At 38.7% G+C, this 24,089-nt stretch overlaps 1 protein-coding gene across 4 annotated transcripts in view; it reads right to left on the reverse strand.

Annotated features, from left to right (window-relative positions):
• SGCG (sarcoglycan gamma) overlaps positions 1-24,089 on the reverse strand; it is a 162,662-nt gene that overhangs the window by 55,007 nt on the left and 83,566 nt on the right. For all 4 annotated transcript variants that reach the window (XM_069808152.1, XM_069808151.1, XM_069808153.1 and 1 more), the window contains one exon: positions 8,853-8,954. In XM_069808152.1, coding sequence (XP_069664253.1) covers positions 8,853-8,954 — 102 coding nt within the window. The remainder of the gene's footprint in view (positions 1-8,852; positions 8,955-24,089) is intronic.

Here is a 24,089-nt window from a genome sequence, read left to right on the forward strand (position 1 = left end):
CCAGTTGTTATACAAAATAATGGACAGAAAAGATGGGAGGCATTTCACTGGAAAGTCCTTGAGAAACTAAAGACTGCTGTGAGTCAGTACGGAATCCGCTTATTGATAAAGCCAGTAAGAAACCCTCGGTCAAGTGTTTTAATTGTGGTAAACTTGGACACATCAAGAGCCAATGTAGAGTTTCTGCTAACAAAAAGACGGTGCAACAGTTGTAAGAAAGATAACCATACCACCAAGAATGCAGGAAGAAGGGAAACTTTACACTGACCGTGAAGGCCCCTCGCGCGATGCCACAAACACAAGGAGCTTGGGCTGCCAGCCCTCAGGCAGCCTCACGACGACCAGATCTGCCACTGCAGGGAGCTCCGGAGTGGACGTGGAAACCGCAGTACACATTCAACATAAAGGGACCACTGGGGTTCGGGCTTAGTGCATTTTTAATGGGACGATCTTCAACAGCTCTAAAAGGAATCCTGGTAGTCCTAGGGCTTATTGATGCAGATTATTGTGGGACTGTGAAAATTATGATTCATGTTTTAATTCCTCCTGTTTCTATTCCTAAAGGTACCAGAATAGCACAATTAGTTCCATTCAGGTCGTGTGTTCCGAACCCAAGTGAAGTACAACGTGGAGATGGTGGATTTGGCTCCACAGGGAAACCGCAGGTATACTTTGCCATGAACATAACAAGTGGTAAACCAGAACAGGTAGTGCAATTGGAAGGGCCTGACGGAGTTATCGTCAAGAAACTGATGACAATCGATACAGGAGCTGATGTTATGATTATTTCACGATATATTTGGCCTCCATCATGGCCATTGATCAATCCAAATTTTGGCATTGCAGGGATAGGGGGCACACAGGCCGCCTTAGTAAGTCAGCTACCGATTACATTTGTGTTCCCCGACGGTGAACACGTTACGACGCATCTGTATGTCATGACTAACCCAACTGAATTGTTTGGCCTCATAGGCCGTGATTTATTGAGCCAAATGAAGGCAATGTTAGTGACCCATCCTTTTTAGGAGCAGTCACTGAGGGGCAGCCAATCCTAAAAATTAGCTAGAAAACAAATGAGCCTGTTTGGATTGATCAGTAGCCGCTAAATTCTGAAAAGCTGCTAAAAATACAAGAGTTAGTTAAGGACCAATTGAGAGCGGGACATGTTGTTCCTTCTACTAGTCCATGGAATACACCAATATTTACCATTCCCAAGAGAACCAAAAAGGGGGAAATGGAGACTGTTACATGATCTCAGAGCTGTGAATGCAGTGATGCACAGTATGGGATCTCTGCAGCCAGGTTTGCCGTTTCCAGTTATGCTTCCAGAAGAATGGGATTTGTTAATTATAAATCTAAAGGATTGTTTTTTCACCATTCCCTTGCACCCAGATGACGCTGAACGGTTCATCTTTTCGGTACCATCGATTAACAAGGCAGAGCCCTATAAGAGATACCACTGGGTCGTGTTACCGCAATGAATGCGCAATTCCCCCACAATGTGTCAGGTGTATGTGGCCTGGGCATTAGAGCCTGTAAGAAAGCAGTTTCCTCAGTTACATTTTAATAGCAGGAGGGAACTTGCCACAGGATGAAATTTTAACTCAATTGCAGGACATCTTAAGCCATCGCGGAGTAATAATTGCTCCTGAAGTGCAAAAGACAGCACCTTGGAAGTATTTGGGGTGGCATATAGATGCTAGCAATGTTAAACCTCAGAAGGTTCAAATAACATCAGAAATTTTAACGGTGCATGATGTCCGGAAGCTTGTGGGAGATATCCAGGGGGTGCGGAATCTTTGCGGTATCACTAATGACGATATGGCCCCTCTGGTAGAACTCTTGGGTTCGAGCGCACGTGCAGATGTGAAACGGGAAATGACAGGAGAACAGCAAAAAGCCTTAGAATATATATCAAAGAAAATTGCATCTAGCTTTGCATCCAGATGCAATGAGGATTTACTGATCATGTTGATGCTCATTAATACAGGGGACTCTCAGAGGCAACACCCTTATGCGGTAATTTGTCAGTGGGACACAGAGCGCTCAGATCCCTTGAGAATTCTGGAATGGGTCTTCTTGGCCATACCACCAGACAAATCTATTGTAATCCGATTGGAATTATTTGCACAACTGATCATTAGGGGAAGAACGAGGATTGTAGAGATTGCAGGAACGGAACCAGAAATGTTGCTGATACCTCTGGTAAAATGGTATTTGGAATGGGGAATTCGGCATTCTGTAGCATTACAAGTGGCATTAGCGGGGTTTGTAGGTACAGTAAGTAATCAATATCCAAAGCATAAGTTGTGGCCACTATTGGAACAGCAAACCTTTAAGCAAAAACCATGGAGGTCGGAAACACCTCTACACGGGGTAACAGTGTTTACTGATGCTGGGAAAAAGACAGGTACGGCCACCTGTACGTGGAAAGATGCTAACGATCAGTGGTGTGAGCATGTTGAAAAAGGAGAGCCTGGGGATTCCTTACAGATGCTAGAATTAAAAGCCGTGATTTCGGCACTGCAGCATTGGGCTAAGGAGCCGCTGAATATCGTATCCGATTCTCTTTACGCAGTTGGGGTGGTACAAAGGATGGAAAGAGCAATGGTAAAGGAGGTCACAAACAAAAGATTGGGCATGTTGTTTTTGTCATTACTACGCTGCTTGAACTCTCGGAGTGTAGAGTATTTTATAACACATATAAGAAGTCATCAAAAGCTACCAGGTTTGTCAGAGGGAAATGACAGAGCTGACCAACTGGTTGCAGTGGCATGGGAGCCTCCTCCAGGGAGTTGTTTTCAACAAGCACGGCAATCACATGCGTTCTTGCACCAACCCGCTAGGATATTAGCAAAGCAATTTGACTTAACACTCACTGATGCCCAAGGTATCGTTAAAGCATGCCCCGATTGTCAAAAGGAAGGGCTGGGCTTGGGCTGTGGGGTTAACCCATGAGGTCTCCTGCCATTACAGTTGTGGCAAATGGATGTCACCCATGTCACGTGGTTTGGTGCAAAGCGTTATGTGCATGTGTGTATTGATAGCTATCCTGCTGCCATGTGGGCCACAGCACAAACTGGAGAAAAGGCCTTATATATTAAATGACATCTTCACGCTTCTTTTGCAGTGCTGGGTGTGCCTAAAGAAATTAAGACGGACAATGGCCCAGCCTATGGTTCTACACGATTTGCTCGATTTTGTAATTTGTAGGGAATTCACCATGGTACGGGCATTCCACATCTTCCCACAGGACAAGATATTGTCGAACGGGCCAACCAAACCCTAAAGAGCATGCTGCAAAAACAAAAAGGGGGAACCCAGGGCTTACTCCCAGAGGAACGATTGGCCAAAGCCTTATTTGTGCTAAATTATCTTAGATTGACAGGTGATCACAAAGACCCACCAATGGTAGGGTCATCATGCTCTTTTACAGGCGGAAAGGACGCAACAAAGTACAGGAATCATGGTAATGTATAAGGACCCAGAATCCGGGAAATGGTGCGGACCAGCAGAAGTAAAACTTACTGGGAGAGGGTATATGTGTCTGCTTACAGATCGAGGCCTTCGCTGGATCCCGGCAAAGTGGGTCAAGCCATGGCTTCGCAGTGATGCTGGACCCGGAATCGTCCCAGCGGCAACTGGCACGGTACCGGCGGGTGCTGGAGCCACTGATCCGACAGATTCTGACTAATATAGTATTACACTTTAGAGGACTAGCGGACATTGAGTCCTTCAGAGAGGTTTTTAGAACAGCGTGCCTTATTGTATATAGAACTTGCTTTAGGTAAAAAGCGTGTTAAGCATAATTTGGTTAAACATAATGTGATTACGGGAAGACAGTGTGGGGTAAACGTAAAGGTTAGTTAAAGCCAAACTTATGGGTAAGGTCTATTTCCATTAATAACCTGGGAACGAGGTTGATTGTGTTTCCACAGATACAGGCCCACGATGGACTCCTGTTGGATTTGCATGACCATCATCATCTGGAGCATCATAGATGGTGTGGCAATATGAATATCACCTCAGTAAAAAACTAATGTATAGGTCACCTTGGTTAACATAACAGGCCAAGATTCTCTGTGCACCGCAACCGCATCATAAAGCCCACGAACCAATAGACAAGATGGCTATGACTCGTGCAGCGCGCCTGTCCAGCGAGCGCATGCGTCATAGATTGCAACTGAGGCAGACTTTTGGCACCCGCTGGCCACATGTGCCAAAACCCGGTCCTCTGCAAATGTATAGATACCGCGTTTTCTGAAGAGCATCGGGCTGGTGTACGGTGAGGCCATCGTTGCCTCTGTGGGGAAGTCCACGGAAAGCTGGCACCTACTGATTGCTGGGCTGAGTTCGCGGAGCAAGAAGGCACAAGAATGTATGGATGGTTCCTCTTCCTCATAGTCCTCATGGTTCGGGTCATTAGGGGTAATGGGTTGGCTCAAAGAATTATGGGCATTATTGTAGTTATTGTGATTTTAGCTATTGTAATAATTTTACCTTGTTCAGCTTGTTAAGGAAAAATGGCATCCCAAGTTATTAAGCAAGCCTGGATTGCTCAAAAACAAAAAGGGGGAATTATTGAGGATTTCTTGGCTGGGCGAAGGCATGTGAGCAATCCAGCCCTTATGTGGGAACGAAGCATAAGTTTACAAAATACTGGAGCAGACAAGGACGCTGTGTCCTTGTATGCTGGAAAAGAGGAAGATAAGAAGAGCCTGACAAACAACACCTGGATGCTGAAGAATGAGATAAGTAACTGTTGGACGCCTCGTGAAGAAGCTTGCACAGCCAATAGAGAATAAGATAGTGTCACGTGAAACGGGGTATTGTACCAATTAGAGCATTGTATAAGGCGCGTGGACAAGTCAGTCTTGTATAAATGTCAAGATGTCTGAACAGTAAACGAGCAAGATGTTAACTCATATTGAGTGTGATTCTTGACTACGGCCGTTCTTCCCGACAATGTACCATTTCCATTACTTATTCCCAGTCAAACTCTCTGTACTTCAGGCCCGTTGGAGCCTCCTCAAGCTTCTCCTTGTCTTGAAGAGCAGATGAGTAACTGTTTTGAAAGACCTATCTGCCCACTGTGCCCCATCAGTCTAGATATACAGACAGTAATGAAACCGGTTCATAGCAAGCGACCTGGTAGGGTCATTTGGAAGCATACTAAAACTTTGTGAGGAGGGCATTGGTGGGTTCTCCTTATGTTTTTCTTCAACTTACCACCTGAATTGTCTTTAAATGCAGCTGATTTTCAGGGAGATCATACTGGGCACTGTCTTTACTTGATTTTATGAATCAGAAAATTATCTGGGGACAAGAAGTCTGATCACGCTCATTTGGAGCAGCAAATTGTAGCCACACTGGTAGACTTCAAAAGAAGGGAGGAAGTTTTTTGCAGTACAGGTACTTTCATACTAAAGCACACTTTGTATCCAAAGGACCAGAACCTAGTAACCCATGAGAGTGCCTAAGCAGATCTCAGTTGCCACAGTATCAGGGAATACATGATATGAAGAGGGTATTAGCAAGCTGCCTGCTTGTGACCTCAGAGGGGATACTCATTGCTAGGTAAGTTTCTAACTACCAGAATATTGTTAAAGATCAGTCTCTTTCACATACATGGCTTCTGGTACTTTTTCTGCAGTCAGAAGAGACTATGCAGAACCTTGAAGGGGTATCGCCTGAAAATCACTCCCAAGCCATGTTCCCATCATAATTTAATGCTTAGAGTATAAGATAACCTGAGAATTTTGAACATGTTTTACATGAATAATTTTACTGCTAACACTTACCTAATACCAGTAGTAGAAACAATACAGTTTGGAGTCCAACTTATACTTTTTAAAAAAACCAAAAGGGTATCTTACAAGTAGGAAGATAGGTTATCTCAAAAGAAGTCACTAAGTAAGCAAAATAAATGAATCTCATTTTCTAAATTATATCAGGAAAAGGTGAAAGCTAACAGAAGTAACACAAATAATGAAAAGCCTTAGGAAAAAAGTAAGCAGTCTGTCAGAATGAGCATTAATGGTAGCAAGTTAGTATGAAGTGGAAAAGGAAGGTCAACAAAGATCCAGTAAATATATTACATTTAAGTACATCCACTAAATGATCCACAAATATGGGCATCTTTATTACACTTATTTGACTGCTGCTGGTTGATTTAAAAAATAAGTTAGTAATTTGTAATATCAAATGTAAGTGCAAATAAACTGTATTCTAGACCTGCAGCTTCCACACGTGTGTTGTTTACTCATTAAAATCTAGTAACATATTTATAATTGTTCAACTTTTATGTTTCCATAAATATGTATTAGCTAAGCTGCAATGGTGTTGCCCACAACTCTGTGTTGGACTCATAATGAAGGCATAAACTTGTAATAGGCTCCAGAGATGATGCACAGCAAGTACATTTTCTGCTACATATTTTCTTGGCACTTTGGAGACCTCATTAGGTGAGAAAAGCTGTTAGAAGACTGCAAGGAGAAAACTCTTAAGGCAAGAGAGAAAGCTCCTATGATAGCTGTGAGCAGCCCAATCCTCTAACAGATGAACTTAGAAAAAGAAATCTTAACAAATAAGCAACTTTATGAGAATAAATATATAGATGGCATTCACGAGATCAAGCTACAGGCAATTAAGCTTCCAGAAAGTTCAAACATTTTAAAAAGCCAGCAAACAAACAAAAACCTCTGATGAATTATCAGTTCATAGGGGGCAGAGACATGCAGTAGTCTGAAGGCTCTAATGAATGCATGCTACTAATGATCACGATGGGTCATTAGACAGCTAAGCTTATATTAGATGCTGCCACACCTCTTTCTTCCTATATTGTACTAAATGTATTAAGAGCTGGAAGGAATATTAAAAGAGCATGAATGTTAGCTTAACATTGCATAACAATTTTTGGAGGCAGAGGGAGTTCTTAAGTATTAGCTATGCTGGTCTTAAAAATTTACATGTCTTACTGGATAAACAACCTCAAGGGAAATTCATTTAAGCACATGAATAGTTTTCCTACTGCCTAGGAGGCAGAAAAGAATACAGCATAAGAAACAAAATGGAAATATAGATTTAGTAATGGAATTTCACTAAGTAAGAGCTGTTCCTGCTACCGGAAATACTTGTTGCAGAAAAAGGAAAAAAAAAAAAAGGCTTAATAGATGTAAAATACATTGGCATTGCTTAAATTTCAGTAATCAAGCATTTTAACAACCTCATTCTGATAATTTTATTTACATTTTCTCTTGCTATAGCAATACAAACACTAACTTTTTTCCTAGGTTCATAAAAGTCTCATAGCTGGCTATTTCTTCTTGGTGAGGACCATTATATGTTTGAAGTAATGAAAGAGCCATATTCAGCTTTTACTCTCATTGAATAGTAATTTATTCAATGAAATGTGCCATTGGTTGGTGACAATGTTCATAAAACATGGCTTTATTTTGCGAGAGTTTGGATTACAGACAACAGATCTGAAAAATGTTCATTTTGCTGGCCAGAAACGGATATCGCTCTACAAAAATTCACTGGAATAAGATTCGGAGTTCACCTGGATAATTAAAAAACAATTCAGATTCTCTCTTCCCTCCTCTAAACCCAGTATTTCAATAAAAATCTTTCACAGCATACCCATTCTTGGTGCCATTTTAAAGTTAATCTGCTTGATAAATATTTTCTTTTGACCATGTGTGTTATTCCTTTTTTACCTCAATAATAACAAAATATTCTGTCTATGTAAACAAAATTAAATCCTAAATTTTTCCATTTAGTCTTGTAGATTTTATGTACCTAAAGATATCATACATTTAATATCGTTGTTCTAAAAGTGACAAAAACTGAACTTATTAGAGAAATTGTAACTTTTCCAATAGGATCCACTAATTTTAGAGATATTGAAACTATTCTTTAAGGGATTGTATTGGGTCTGGCTGAGATGGAGTTAATACTCCCCATAGCAGCCCTCGTAGTGCTGTGCTCTGCATCAGTAGCTAGAAAGGTGTTGATAACACACCAGTGTTTTGGCTACTGCTGAGCAGTACTGGCACAGCATCAAGGCTGTCTCTCCAACATTTTTGGTCCCCCTCCCCATGGCAGACTGGGGCAGGGCAAGATCTTGGGAGGGGACATAATCAGGACAGCTGACCTAAACTAACCAAACAGATATTCCATACCATATGACGTCAGCTCAGCTATAAAAGCTAAAAGTAAAGGGAGAGGGAAGGGGGGCATTTTTGTCTTCTGGAGCAATCACTACACGTACTGAAGCCCTGCTTCCCGGGAAGTGGCCAGACATCGCCTGCTGATGGGAAGTAGAGAATAACATCATTTGTTTGTCTTTGCTGTCGCGCGTGACCTTTGCTTTCACTTTATTAAACTGTCCTTATCTTGACCCACGAGCCTTTTGTTATATTTTCTCCCCCTGTCCAGCTGAGAAGAGGGAGTGATGGAGTGGCTTTGGTGGGCACCTGGCACCCAGCCAGGGTCAACCCACCACAGGGATGAATAAACAAAACAAGCAGTTTCACAGGGAAGCCTGCATTAAAAAATAATCTTGGTAAAAATAATGAAAAGCTTTCTACACACTCTTATAATTTTAGCTTTACTTATATACAATGATCTTTAGAATTCCTTTTTGAGCTACTTATCACATGCCTAAGAGAAAAATATTAATTAATGACCTAATGATCATGCTTGTAAAGTATGCAAATATATGTGTGGATACACACATACACACACACATATATACTATTTCCATGACAGATACCTGGACTTTGCCTAAATTCAACTGTTCATAAGTGCATTCATTTTATTTTAGCATTATTGAAAGACTATCTGCTTACCACTCGAGAATGGATTTCTTTGGCATAAAGAGGGAACAAGAATTCTGATTCCCCTTCCAGACGAAGTCCTTCTTTCGTGACACGCAGATGTCCCATTCCAGTCTGAGGAGAAGATGCAAGAATTATGCACATTTTATTATTGTTGCTGTATTTATTTTTTGTTCTTTTTATAAACCAAAAGTTTCCAGAGCTGCCTGCCTCCAGTCTATTGATAAAGATGCCCATACTAATGCATTTAAAATTTTCAGAATGTCTCATTTCTTCCAGGAGTATTTTTCTTTAAGAAACTGTAGCTTTCAAGAAAAAGTTATTAAAGTTGGGATTTTTTTTTTGAGGAAAAAAAAAATATTACAGTCATTAACTTACAAAGAAGTGCATTTGTATTGGCTGTGCTGAAATGGCCTTTGTACTTGCCTTCTAAAAATGTCATGAACAATAAACTTTTACACGAGTACTCACATAAAACAAATCTTGTTAACATCTCAAGGTTTATTCTATCAAAAACGTATTTTACAAGGAATGTAATACTTCTAAGCCTACTGAAGAGACAAAGAGGGATTTCTATTTGCTTCCATTTTCAGTAATTACTTCTTTCTTTTTAATTCATTTTTCATTCCTTGGTTTATTTTGTTTCCTCCTCTAATTGTAGGTCAAGACTACATCTCTCACACTATCATCTTCCTCTCTATCACCTGCTTGCCAGTTTTTGTACCTTCTTCATTCTCTCTTAGTCGCTCCCTCCCGATTTTAGTCCACTTGTGCTTTCCAGCCCATATCTTATTTCATTCTTTTTACTTTCATTCATCATTATCATAGAACTGATAATGTGAAAAATGACTGAGGAATTACTTCAGTAAGTACATCTGAGGACTTGCAGGCTTCAAATGCAAGGTATTTCACAGGTATTTAGCTAATTTGTAAAGGATTCACCCCTCCCCTGCCATAAAAAGTGAGAGAGAACTTGGCAAAACAATTTGCAGCCTTACAGCTTGGCCACATGTGAAAATATTTCAAGTCAACTGCCTCAAACTACAAGGAGTAGGTGGGAAGGCTAAATAAAAAACAGTAAATCCAGAAAGTATTTCCATTCCAAATATTTTTCAGGTTGTTCTCCATGTAAGCAGTGAAGAAGAGATACAAGACAGGCCACTGATGATACATCAATAACCTGTTCATCTAATGAATTATGCCCACCACTGATGAAAGTTGTAACTTTAAGAGACTGTAATTGTTTTCAAATATGGGAGGTTCTGACCAATGAGATTATATACTTTATACATCTATAATACTAAATAACATGTCTAACCAGCCTTGAATGAAAAACTGTAGCTGTTTTCTTTTAACAGGCTTGAAGAGAGACAAAGAGAAAAACAATGTTTGCTTAAATTCCGTAGGGTAACAAATATTCATGTCAGCAGTTCACTCCACTAGAGAGTACAACTGCGATTCCTCCTCAGTAAGGATTTATTTCAGGAAAGAGGCTTTTAGAATAGCTATTTATGGAATCTGTTATTCAGGGTCAAATATTTTACTGCTTTGAAATACATAATGTACTGATTTTTCTCAGTGGAAGTAGATACAATTTCTAAATTCTAGCTCATTGCAAAGCTTTTAAAAAGTACCTACTATATACTGATACATCTAATGAGGCAAAAAATAATACCTATGATGAGGTCCCTATGGCTTTCATTATCACAACTCCTAGCAAGCACTGAATGATTTAGAAATATGTTTTTCTAGTGAGGACTATGGACAGTTTTTTCTAACTTGTAACACAAAACAGAGATCACTTCAACACCATGAAAACACATAGGTTTTAAGACAAACACTTCTGAAAATATGATATGAAACATCAGGATATTCTAAAGAAATACCACTAACAAATGGCTCTCATTTAATTAACTAAATTTAGGGTCTCATTATTTGCTCTGATCTCATGCCTCTTCCATCAGGTGCAAGTAGATTATATTAACCATCAGGTTTAAACACAGTTTGCATATTTTTCTGGAATATAAAGAATTAGATAAACATTATTTTATAGAGTAAGTGTAAAAAACTACGTAGACAAATCTGATATTTAAAAGGCAGATGAAGTAGCAGCAATTAATTCTCGCTCTGAAGCAGATTGGGGAAAAATAACAAACTCCTGGGCAGCAATCTCTATCCTGCCTTTGGCTTTGCCAGGAAGAAATTTTTAGTAGAGACAAAAAGCCTACAACTGATGTTGAAAAAGAAGATTATGCAATTTACTCAGCATACTCTTTCTAATGGATTCAGATTTTTCAGCAATGATTATTCTAAAAATGCTATCTAGACAAAGAAATGTCTGACATCAAGAATAATATGCCATGTGACAAAATTGAGTACTTTAACTTATCTTTAAGTTCTTATTTTTGAGTAAATCCAGCCGTATCACTCAGGATTACTTTGTATAAATATGTCCTCAAGTATATCCTATTTTCTTCATCAGGTATTTCATTTAAGCATTGACACAAAGCTCACAGAGCTCACATTCTCACATATTTGAATAAGAGCCTCATTATTCATTCTCATTGGCCACTTGAGAAGTGCAAAACCATATAGAAATTTACACTTGGGTTACCTGCATAAATGACTATCTGTGATGACTAACAGATAAACTCTGTAACATGCATGAGAACAATAAAAATGTGGATTTCATATAATCATCCTCACTTCTATTACATTTGTGACTGTAAACAATTATTATTTCCTTAGTACCATGATATTTGAGCATCTCAAGTTTGTAAAAGTACTGAGTTATGCAGTACTGTGAGATGGGGAAATTCTATTATCCCCCTTTCATAATTGGCAAATTGAAGTTACAAGGAATATAAAAGAGAGGGATTTAGGATAAACAACCACCCTAATGCACTGAGATCCAACAATAAGTTCATAAAAAGGAAGAGTATAATAGTTACACATAATGTTCTCTCAACAACCACTCTGCTTCTTACATTACCATTTAGGAGAAGCCAATTATTATTTACTGAGTATTGTGACTTCCTCAGTGATGAACAAACTTGATGCTTTCAGTTTTAAGGATTTGATTCTGTTCTTATTCAAATGATTGAATAAAAGTATTTCTCTTGACTTGAGAAAAGGGTCCAAATACCAGTTAGATGCAGACTTTGATGCAGTTACACAATAAGCTATTGATTAGGAAAAAAAGAGTGCTTCATTAAACATAGCAGATGTATGGCAAGTCTGGATTCTTGTTATCCTGATGTTAGTGACTGTCACTGCTGGAGTGTGCTGGCCCTGAGCTGTACCACGTTGTGCATAGAGCCCCGAGCCTCATGTTTTCTAATTATTCAAAGCCCTCAGTGAGGCAGGGACTGAGCTGTATAGAAGAGGAGGATGAAATGGTATCTCTGTAGACACTAAGCAAATTTTGCTATTGCTGCAAGGAGTTGTCTGGCATGGAAACTGCTGGCAGCTGCCAAACCCTTATGCACCAAAGATGCAATTTAGCATTAGTGTTCACAAAGGTGTGACCAGTTTTCATTTCAAAACTGCTAGGCATATTCTAATTGGAGGAACAAGATGTCTTCAACTGCAGTAGAAACATTTTTCATCATTTGAAAATGCTCCCGAGGAGGTAAGTGCTTGTAGAAACAGAGACAAGGCCTTCTACAAAAAATTCAAGCTGTGTGTGGGTTCAAGCCTCATCAAAGCTCAACAAAAGGCTCTTTGATTCAGAAATCATCGTCTAAAGGATATTTGACAGCTATTCAGTGAATTGCCTACATAGGGATACTCCAAACCACCTGAAATGAGTAGCCACCACTAGAATCCTAGGTAAGACTCATTGTCCCATGGAGCATCTGGATGGGAGGACCATCTTGGATGGGTTATCATTCTCTTAGACTCTAGACACAACAAATGTAAAATACTTTCCCTCCGAAATAAGGGGAAGCAGTTCCATTCTCCACAAAGCCAGCAGAGAAGTGCATTATGTCCACAAGCCATGGAAAGGCCCTTAAGTTTCTTTCAGAGGACTGTAGATGGACTGAGTCCTTCATCAGGACTAAAAAGTTCCAAAAGCCATACTGAAGGCTCTGGTGGTATGGCCACCTTCTTCTGGCTATGAATATCTGCGTTGAGGAAAATGGAGAAATGACTGGATAAAGCAAGTTTGACAGCATTGGTATGGCTAGCGCTAAAGGCCTGTCCTGTTAAAACAGGATGCAGGAACTCTCCCTCTTTCATCTGTTGTTATAGTGGGACCTGTTGCTCTGGCTCATGACCAAGAAAGCCACGTGGAAAGAGATGCACGTTGCACATTGCTGTGGGACTACGAGGAGCGGAAACATGCAGATGTAGCTCTAGGGCTCCTGCATGCAGTGACTTGCTCTCAGGTAGCTGAGCCTCATGCTGTATATGGCTTATGGAGCCAAAAGAGCATCAGATGACATACTTGGGATTTACCTCCCAAGCCTATATAATAATGATGTAGAGGTCTGCTGCTGTAGGCACATGGCCCTTGGAAACAAGGGTGAGGCATGAGGAACATTCATTCAGTTTATGATGAGTACTTCTAATCACCTGAATACAATCAATAACTGTAACTTGCATTTTCCTACCAAAATAGAAACTGATACACATGGGTGCTCACTATATTGGGTCAACCATTCAACCACTCTTCATGACATCATGTCACTGTCTCTGCACCTTCTCAGCATTAGACTCAATTGCAGTCCTCAGACTCCTCTAGACAACAGAAATTAAACTTATGGTCTATGTATCAGCTAATAGCTGCACAGAAAGATGTGTATTTTCCTCTTTTGGGGAGAGATCAAGTACTGGAAAGACAGACATACCCACATGGTAGCATGGGTACAACAATAAAATCTCTAAGTTAATTCAAACATTAGCTTTAACACTCAATTCAATTCAAGTAGCTCCTGTCTCAGGAGTTAATAGTGTTTGATTTGTAATATCTGCTCCCTGAATATTCAAATTTTCCAAATATTAAAACTCCACACATGCTGTAGTTGCTGATTGGAACCTATAATGGTATTAACTTCAGAGTAGAGAGGATGCAGCATTTCCATTCAGGTAACACCTTTTCTTACTCAGAGGATACTTACATACTACTTCTAGGCCAGCCCAGGGAAAGACCTGGATAAGTTCAGACGGAGACATCATTTGTTGTGCCCCAAAGCTAGTTCAATTAATGGCTTTATAGATCCAGCTTTCACTGCAGTACTTCTTGCAGCAATTACTATTTAGAGAACTTGCTTTGCAAACAAGAGCGTACTGTTTCATTGAGATAATAGGACTGTGGGTAGAGATTGTTAAACAGCAATCAGCAAAACAGGATTGGTAATGAATCTGATGAAACTCTCTGTTTGACTTACAATATCTATTTTGGAGCTAAGTACGTGCTTGGTATAATAACATTACTGATGCCTCATCTCATTTTCTGTTGCAAGGACTCTATTTCCTGGGCTCAGACAGAGAAGGTTATCCGACTCTTCTTCTTAGGTGACAGTGGAGCCTTTTCTGTCAAAGACATTGGTCAAATCAGAGCCCTTAGCAACAGCAAGCACTCCTGGTATAGAAGTTAGTCTCACCTGGCTTAGGGCTGGATACAAACTAAAACACCCTTTGCAGATATGGCTAGAAAGTGGGTAGGTAACAATCCCTGATGTAGAAAAGCAGATTTTCAGGTCCTCTTTGTCCTGATACATAGAATAACAGACTTTCTTAAGTAAAGAAATGTATTAAATACAACAGGTATTACTCAGGAGGAAAAAAAAGCTTCTGAAAACAGATTCAGTTTCAGCTTCGTTTCCTTGTTTGGCAAGGACCAAATTCTGTTGCTGGTTCTGTACTGCACAGACATTTCAAAGCTGGATAATACTTGGCTAATAAAAATGCCATTACATCTGGCGTTACATCTCCTGTGACCGATTTACTCAACATTATAAAAATAGACTGCTACTCCCACTGCTACATATCTTTCTTCAGGAACTGAGTTTTTGTAAGTTGGCTAATTCATTTTATTATATTAACATTTGTAATTATGCAACTTAGCTAAAGAAATGGAATTAAATCTTTTCCTTTGATTTGTAAAGGTTGTCAAAAGGATTTTCTTCAGAAGACTGCATGATGTTTATTTCTTGAATTCCTCTGAGGAATCAGGGATATTTGCATGGTGTATGTGATTACACAGACTATGTATTGATTCAATATTGTAAATCCTATAATTTGTACTAGGGGACGTTTCATCTTATGGTCTCAGTGCTCTATGCCTTGTGTAAGCACACAGTGACAAGCATCTCTACCCTGACAGAATCTGCTGTCTAAATAGTCAAGATGACAAAAATGTGAGATGAAAAAAGGACAAAGAGATGTTGCATCCCTCACAAGCACTGTTGAAGATGTCTCCAGCTCCATGTGAAAGTAATGAATTAAATATTTTACCTTATGTTTTGTCTTGCAGCTATCATGCAGATTTATTTTAAAATTATATTATCATATTAAATAGCAACCACTGCAGTATATTGCAGTTAAAACCATATCATCTCCAGTAACAACCTAACCTCATTTTGAATTACCCAGCCTTCCCCTCATTTTAGTATTACTGATTGCATAAAGTATACGAGCAGAGTTTTGGTTACCTTTGCTAAATGCCATCATGACCACTTTTTTATTCATGGTACAAAAATGTATAGTGACCACAGAGATTTTACACATAAAACTATAATCACCTACTATGATGCTTCTCTAATGACGTTATTGGTAAGTGCACTTTTGTAACCCTTATCGAGCAAAATGAAAAACAAATCTTTTCAATTTTCTGTATAGTACATCACAGCAAGCTCTACTCTAGCACTGACAATAATATAATCTTTAAAATAATGGCATAAATATATGCTATGCATCAATAAATTGGTAGCTTAACATGTATTTGTATAAATTAATTACACAATATACCTAAAAATAACAGCAATGACAAAGAAATGAAATATAAAGTTGGAAAGGGTGAGAGCTTTTTGCAGTTTCTGTTGGATTACAATTAGAGTTTTTCTGACAATTTCCAGTCCATGCCCTACTCCATAGCTAGGACCTGATCATACATTTTCAAATATTTTATTTGGTTAAAGATTAAACAAGAAAATTTTAAAAAAAACAAAACAAAACTGTTTTGCGCTCAGGAAAAAAATTTTTCAACATAAAAAGTAAGGAGAAAGTTTTAGGGCAATTCATGAATTTCCCAGCACAGGTAATGAGGAGTTTTTAATCCAATTACACTTTCATTCTATATTATTTAATTATTATTACACTTTGTTCAATTACATTTCCCCCACAACTTTATGTATACTGAAATATACATTTGGAAAAGTTCAGTAAGCAGTCAGTACAGCTATGTATTAGGCAATTTAGGTATGGAGAAACACAAATTCTCAGAATCGTTTTGTCTGAGCAGCCATGAAGGCACAGACAAGGCTTTTAACTTGAACACATTTTAAAAGCCAAAGAAGAAAACTTTAAAATATATGAGACCATTGTACAATGTACACAGAATATATATGGAGATGTCACCTGGACGTTCATTAAAAAGGAAGAAGGACAACTATTAGAGCAAAAAATGAATAGACAAAACAGTTGGAGGTTTTGGATCATTAAGTAAGTAAAGGCATGAAGATCTGATACAGAACTGTAGAAGGCCTTTGAGGAACCGAGAATATAAGGACTTTACATTTACTTCTGTGGACAGGGCAAGTGGGCTTCTTAAACTAAAGGACTAAGCATTGGAAAACGTATGCTAGAAAAAAAGGAACGGAAGAAATTGTAGGAGTGGTCATGTGCTTCTAGAACTTACAGGCTCAGGGATTTGTAAAAACAGTAGTAAGGCCACTAGTAAGATCTTTATTACATATCTGAAAGTCTTCAAAGACCTGCAGAGAACGACATAAACCACTGGATTTCTTGTTAGTTCACACCAAGGGAAATACAATTGGTGTACAGCTTAGCCATAGGCTATTGTATGATTCTTTTGAAGAATGATACATCCAATTCTGACTCTGTCTTCTACATTCTGGTCCTCTATCAAAAACATGTACAGAAACAGCCTCTGTGTGTTAAGATAGAGAATCAATAAAACAGGAGAACTCCAAAGGTATAATCCAATATTAATACTCCCAAAATTGTCTGGCAGCCAGATCTCTACATTTTAGGAGAATGTACCTGTTTAATAGGAAAGTGCTTGTTACACAATATTTATTGTCCTTTCCTAGTCTTGTTGTGCTCACAAGTCCCAAGCTGGATGGAGGCCCTGTTGTGCTAGACATTGCAGAAACACACAGAAGGTATTTATTAGCTGCAAGTACTAACATGACACACAATACATGAACTGGAACATGACATACAAACAATTTAAATAAACGTATGTCTTAGGGACCCATCATCTGAGAACAATGGTTACTTTTCTGTCTCACTGATTTCTGCTGGAGCTTGGCAGGCTTAGGTCATTTTAGTGTCAGTCTCAAAACTGACATGTCCTAAGAGTCTCACATGGAAAAATGGGAGTTTAGGAACTCTGCACAGTGAATGTTTCTGATCAGATGATGAGATTTCACACGTGAATGCATATGCAATTATTTGTATATGGAGCACAGAAATGGGAATTAAACACAAGTTGTTCATTTTCTCCATCGCGTGGTTATTTCAGTACGCTGGGCTTGACACTGGGTACTAAATTGCAGAGTAGGTGCACGCCACAGTGTATCCCACATCACCCATGTCAGCACCTGTTTGGGAAAGTGGATTTTGAGCAGGAAAAGGCCTGCAGGAATCACTCCTGTAAGCACTTGGGCACCTGAGATCAAGGCTGGAGCTCACACATAGGCAAGGTGCAAACAGGGTGTGCACCTGGATCCAGGAGCTGGGAAGTCCCTCGGTCCCACATTTTGGAAATGTTATTTGTTGTCATCAGTGTCCTCAACCTCAACCATTCTGTGTCAACTTATGTTATTCCAAGAAATGTTACAGTAAATTTGCACTGAGTATGTGAATCTCTGTAATAGTATCATTGAGTAAATGATGATCTAAACATATAAAGTCTTTTGGGACTTTTAACCTCTTCTATGAAGTCAGCTGATAGCACTAGGAAAAACAGACGAAATTTCACGGACAGAGACCTTTTTCAGGTCACACTTGAGCTACACAAATTGTAAATTTCACCAGCTCTATCATTTATCATTCCTATTTCCTACATTAGAACAGCTCTGCTTGCTCCTGGGAGCAAAAACACAAGCCAAAACCTCAGGAAAATGTGCAGTTGAACATTACTGATTCTGTCTGGGCTCAGAAGTGGTACATCAGACCATGAGATTAGAACATCTAGTTTTCCTTTGGCAGACTTTTTGTCAAAAGCAGCTTTATTTAAGTTTCCCTATACAACTTAAAATCAGCAAAGGAGAATCAGGAGCTGCAGTGAAGCCCTTACGAGCTCATCTGTCCACAGTTCTTAAACCTGCATGTATGCTATAATCTCACTGTACTCAGATGTTTTAAAACTCTTTATCAATATTACAAATTATTCCAACAGTAAACTTAGATTTTTTTTCATTTGAACAAGTGTTCTTGCACACTTTTTTACATACACATGATTTGATTCATAATATAATTCAGATTAATCCAATGCTTTAAGAAAATACACTATATATATTTAAGTATATATCACACTACCGAGAAATCCTACTTTCTTTGATAACAGCTTATTTGCAGTAAGTGTCTCAATATCTTCCTTTTCAGCTATTACTCTTTCCATAGAACATTTAAATATTCACTGCCTGACAGAGACAATGGGAATGACTGTGGCCTGGTTGGAGGCAAATAATATTTAACTTAATGGAAAAATAGCAAAATACATCTGTTCAGGATTATTCAGAGTAGAAACTATGGAATATTGGTGTTCTGTCAGGAAAATATTTTAGTGAAAATTAGGATGAGAATTTGTGAATAATTAAATAAATATTTTATTTCATTTGAGTATTAAAAAAAATGTAACATTCTCAAAATGGCAACTAATTCCACAGAGCATATACTGTTAATCATAAAACAGCATGGAAAGGCTGTACAAGTTCATTAGTGTATGTCTTTGCAGTGAAGGAGAACTCTTGCTGTGAATGAGTATTCTTTACCGTACATTTTTATTGCTGTCTAGTCTGGTTTTAAATGTTCCAAATGATTGGGCATCTCCAATTTAATAAGGCATGCTGTTACACAGTCTAGTAAATCTCACTGTCACAAAGTATTACTTGATTTTCAGTTAAAATTCTGCTTGCTTAATTCATCACATTCCTAGTTTCGTATTTTTCATATTTCCTTAAGTAATTCCCTCGATCTTCAGTGCCAGAACTTGTGAGGTGCTTAAATAGTTGATTACACAAGTATTTGATTATATAATAATTTAATTTCTTTTAAAATACATACAATATTTATAGAACTAGACCTGTATCATTATCAGCCAACTAATGTGTATATATAGTAAAATTATATATAGTTGGCTTTTCAACATTTTCTTATACAATTAAATATAAATAAATTGATATTGCCTTATAGAAACATTGAAAAATATTTTTTAAAATGGATAGATTTTAAATTTGATAAATTTATTAAATAATTTAAAAATTATTTTTAATACGTTGTCTACATTCTCATTGCCCATGAGAACCCAAGAAGACTAGCAGAGTGGTATGGCTGTGATAAAAGTTGCTGGGAACAGGTATATGGGTAGAGCACTCACTAATTACAAGTAAGCCAAAAGAAGAAAATACCTGTGAATAATACAAGGAAAACCCTGTATTTGTTTGTTTTGCTGTAGCAATTGTCCTATGTATTCCAGTGCCAGAAATACGTGTGCATAAATGAGAAACTGGAAGTAAAGACCACACTCTAGCCTAAATGTGCAGAGACCTTCCCAATTCTCATTGCCTATGTCTTTATGTCCAGCTTTAGTGCAGGCCCAACAGCAGGCTAAATATTTGTCTTGTTCTTAGGAAGAACCATGCTTATAATATGCACTGATGGACTGGACATTGTGTGCTTGGCCCTCCATATACCAAGTTAATTCCTGTCATGATAAGGTGATCCACAGGATGTTTTAAGGCTTAGTACTAGGGCTTGACTTTCCTCTTGTTAGTGACTCAAACCCAAGTAAGATTTAACGTAGATGGCAGGAGAACATGGGATTGAGTGCAGATTCAAATCATGTTTGACTGACGGTGAATCTAAAACTATAAAGACCTGTCTGCCTCTCTTACTCACAGAGTGCTTAAAATTTTTGTGAGAAAAACCTGTGCTACATGCCAGACTCCACACTGGAGAAAGGCAACTGGTTATCCTGGGTAACACTCTTGTTTCATGACTATCTGTCCTTATCAACATGAAATACAGCACAATTGCCTTGACCTTTCTTATTCCAGGAGACCATGATAACTGTGGCATCTGCTAAAACCCATGGAAACATGGGTTTGTCTATCAGAAGCTAAAAAAAGTTAGGAATAATCATTGGCGCATGAGTGTTTCTCGCGTTACAATAACGTAGCATAACCAAATGATAACTGAATTAATGTGGGGTTTCTGAACAAGATTTGCTAGTGCCTCAGAAATGGTCATCATCTGATCAGATGCATTTTTCACACCTGAGTTTTAGAGTACTAGCATGACAATCTATGAAATTCAATAGTGATTTAAAAATTTTGGTCCAAGTCTTCACTGATTACAGTGTTGACATAATGGATCATTAGGGGTGAAGTTCTGAGGACGTGACTACTAATTCTCTATGTGATAGCAGGGTAGGACAGCTAAAGATTGTTATGTTCAGGAGAAAATGTGAAATCAGTCTCATTAACTTAGTTTTCTGTAAGGAATATAAAGATAATGGAAAAGTAAAAATGCAAAAAGAAAAAAAACCTTCAGAAATCACTGAGGCAGCAATGCAAGCAAAAGATTATAGTTGTGAAATCATATCAGTTATGTAACAAACTGAAAAGCCACATACCTCTTGTTAAAGCCTCCTACAGAGCAGCTAATCTCTATAAAGTTTTCAGATGCTCAGTGTTGTATAAAACTTTATTATACAGATTAGCTCAACACTGTCCAACTTTTCCAAATTGTTTGCCAGTCATTGACATGACTCATGTCAATATGGAATTTATATGTTGGGCAATTAGTATGGGAGATACTTAAATAATTTAAGAATCAAATTTCAAAATATAGATTCTCAAAAGTCCTGCTCATTCGTGCAACAGATCTAGGCATACTAATATTCTTGCAATTAAATTATCTGATCACCATTGGACATGAACAAAATTGAAATCTCAGAAATGACTATCTTATGAATGAAGTCTACAAGGATAAAGAGGGGCCATGTGAAGAGCTGATGTCCTTTTACTTAAGAACAAGTGGTTGCAGGACTCAACTGGGTTCCACTCCCAGATTAAAATTCCTCCTTTCCCTGGAAAAATCTGATCTTATATCTTCTCCCAGAGATCCATGCTCTAACCAACAGATTATAGTACATCTGATGTTGGGAATCTTTTACTCTCTCTTTTATTAATTTGCTCTACTTCGTATAAATTCATTAAATATTAATTGGAGCAGAAGCTACAACAGAAGCTTCTGCCTCCAAGGTGAGTGCCATAATCATCTGACAGCTAAAGCATGTGTTACCTCTAGCCCAATAAAAAAATCAGTTTTTCCATATAAATCAAAGCAGTTTCAATTAGATAGACTGGGAAATGCCCAGTTCTATAGTCTATACCACAATAAGGATTTGGAAAAGAGTAATGAGAGTAAGGAGTATTCTTGCGTTCAATATATTCAGTATTTTTCTAGTTAAATATTTTAGGATCTGATAGTGTCTAAAAGGATGAATTTTCATCTGATAGCATCTAGTCTAGTATAACTGATGGCCTTGAAATGAAAATGTTATAAGCTAAGAGTCAGTGGAGCATTTTAAAATTACACAGTCATTTTAGTCAATTAAAACAACAAGGTAAAAGAGGAATATATTTTTTCCTGTGAAGCATTTATCTTCTCTTTGTCAGAAGCATAAGGAAGATTAATAATGAGTTTTTCAGAGGAAATCACTAGTGTATTATTATTTATAGAAAGAAAGATATTCTGTCTTGGCAACATCAGACGGCCAACCACAAGAGAAAACTTCTTAAAACCAAAAACAATACTGAAGTTTGTTAATATGTCTCTTCTATTGGAAAGCTCAAAACTGGAGGCTGTATTACATGTGTGTCTAATGACTGCTGTGTAAAGGGAGATAATTACTTCCCATGGTCTCTGGCCCTGCCCCTGCTCACTCAGCCCAATACACTGCTGGCCTTCATTGCTGCCAGGGTCACTGCTGGCTCCTGCTCAGCTTGCTGCCCACCAGCCCCCAGGGCCTCCTCCATAAAGCTGCCCCCAGCCAGGCAGAATCATCCCGTGCTGGTGCCAGGGGCTCTTCCTTTCCAGGAGAAGGACTTTGCATTTGACCTCTTTGAATTTCATAAGGTTGGACCATACCTTCAGCCTGTCTAGGCTCCTCTGAATGTGAGCCTTGAAAGTATTGAATGGTACCCCCAAATTGGTATAATCTGCAATCTTAGTGAGTAAGCATTCTGCGACCTCTTCTAAGTCATTGATAAAGTTGTTAAAAAGGACCAGTCCCAGGATAGACCCCTGCAACACTTATTACTGGCCTCCATTGAGAGTACAACACATTAGTAACTACCTTTTGAGCCTGACCATCCAACCAGTTTAATTTTTTTTACTTATCTGGTTGTCCACCCTTCATGGCTATAATGTCCTAACTAGGGTACAAGAATATTGTGGGAGAGCAACAAAAGCCTTGCTGAAGTTACGGTAAATGACATCTTGTGCCCTCCCACTGTCTATAATTCCAAACATTTTATCACAGAAGGTAATCACGTTGGTCAGGCATCATTCACCCTTGGTAGATCCATGCTGACTGTTCCCCATTATCTTATTCTCCTTCATGGCCTTGAAATGTCTTCCCAGAGGACTTGCTCCATCATTTGCCCAGGGACCGAAGTGAGGCTGAGCAGCCCATAATTCACCAGACTATCCCTTTGGCCTCTTTTTTTGAAGACAAGTGCAACACTTGCTTTCCCCCAGTCATTGAGGATCTCCCCAGTCTCCATAACCTCTCAAATGTGGCAGAGGGTGACTTTGCAAGAGAATCAGACAGTTCTCTCTGCACCTATGGATGCAGCCCATCTTGTGGCCCTTTGTCCCTTCTAAGTCTTAACTAAAGCTGAGCTTTGGCTTTACTGACGCAGGAAGCCTCACACATTTCCTGGCCCAGACAATGTCGCTAAATTTCTTCCTTGTAGCCTGTCCTTGCTTCCAACTCTTCTATACTGCTTTTTGCATTGGAGCTCCGTCACAAGTAACCTGTCTAGCTAAGCCAGTCTACTTATCTTCCTGAGTATCAGGATAGATCATTCCTGCATTTGGAGGATACTGTTCTTAAACACCAACAAGCTTTCCGAAGTAATTTTACCCTTCAGATCTGGCTCCCATGGGATACCCTGAGCAGCAGATCCAACTGTGTGCCATCCTTAGCTGTCCTATCCAGAAGTTATCCGTGACACCCTCTAGAAATCTTCACTGCTGCCATCCTGCCATGTTTGTCCTTTCAGCAGATGCCAGAGACATTAAAGTTCCCCTCTTTCAGACCTATCGGACCCTTCAGAATTGTTCACAGGACTTCTGACATCCTCACCCTGTTGCAGCCCTAAATCCCTTAAGATTCTTAGTTTCTAAACTCTTAGGACTAGCAGTCCCCTTTAGTTCTCAGAAAGCCTCAATATGTTAAAAACAAAATCTGGAATTTCTATTTCATGCAAAACTTTGATATGTTATGTCCAGGGGAAAAAACCTCAAACTCCATTTTTTTCCAAACTTTCTAATTTTCATGCAAAACTAATTCTAGTTTTTAAATTACTCTATTTCACCTTATTCAGGATGCTCAAGGCGTAACTATTTGATTCTGTCTTCTGTAAAACAGCTGCATATAATGAATCCACAGCTTTCTTCTCTCACCCCTCAAAAAAACTTGAGACCCTGTCCCCCTGAACTCCAGAAGAGAAAAAGAAAAAAAAAGAATGAAACATATCTTATACCTGTGTATCAATCTGCACAATTTAGGGGTGCTCATATTTTATGTAATTGGGGCAGTAT

The sequence above is a fragment of the Haliaeetus albicilla genome, chromosome 20, assembly GCF_947461875.1.
Source record: "Haliaeetus albicilla chromosome 20, bHalAlb1.1, whole genome shotgun sequence".
In the NCBI taxonomy this organism is placed as follows: domain Eukaryota; kingdom Metazoa; phylum Chordata; class Aves; order Accipitriformes; family Accipitridae; genus Haliaeetus; species Haliaeetus albicilla.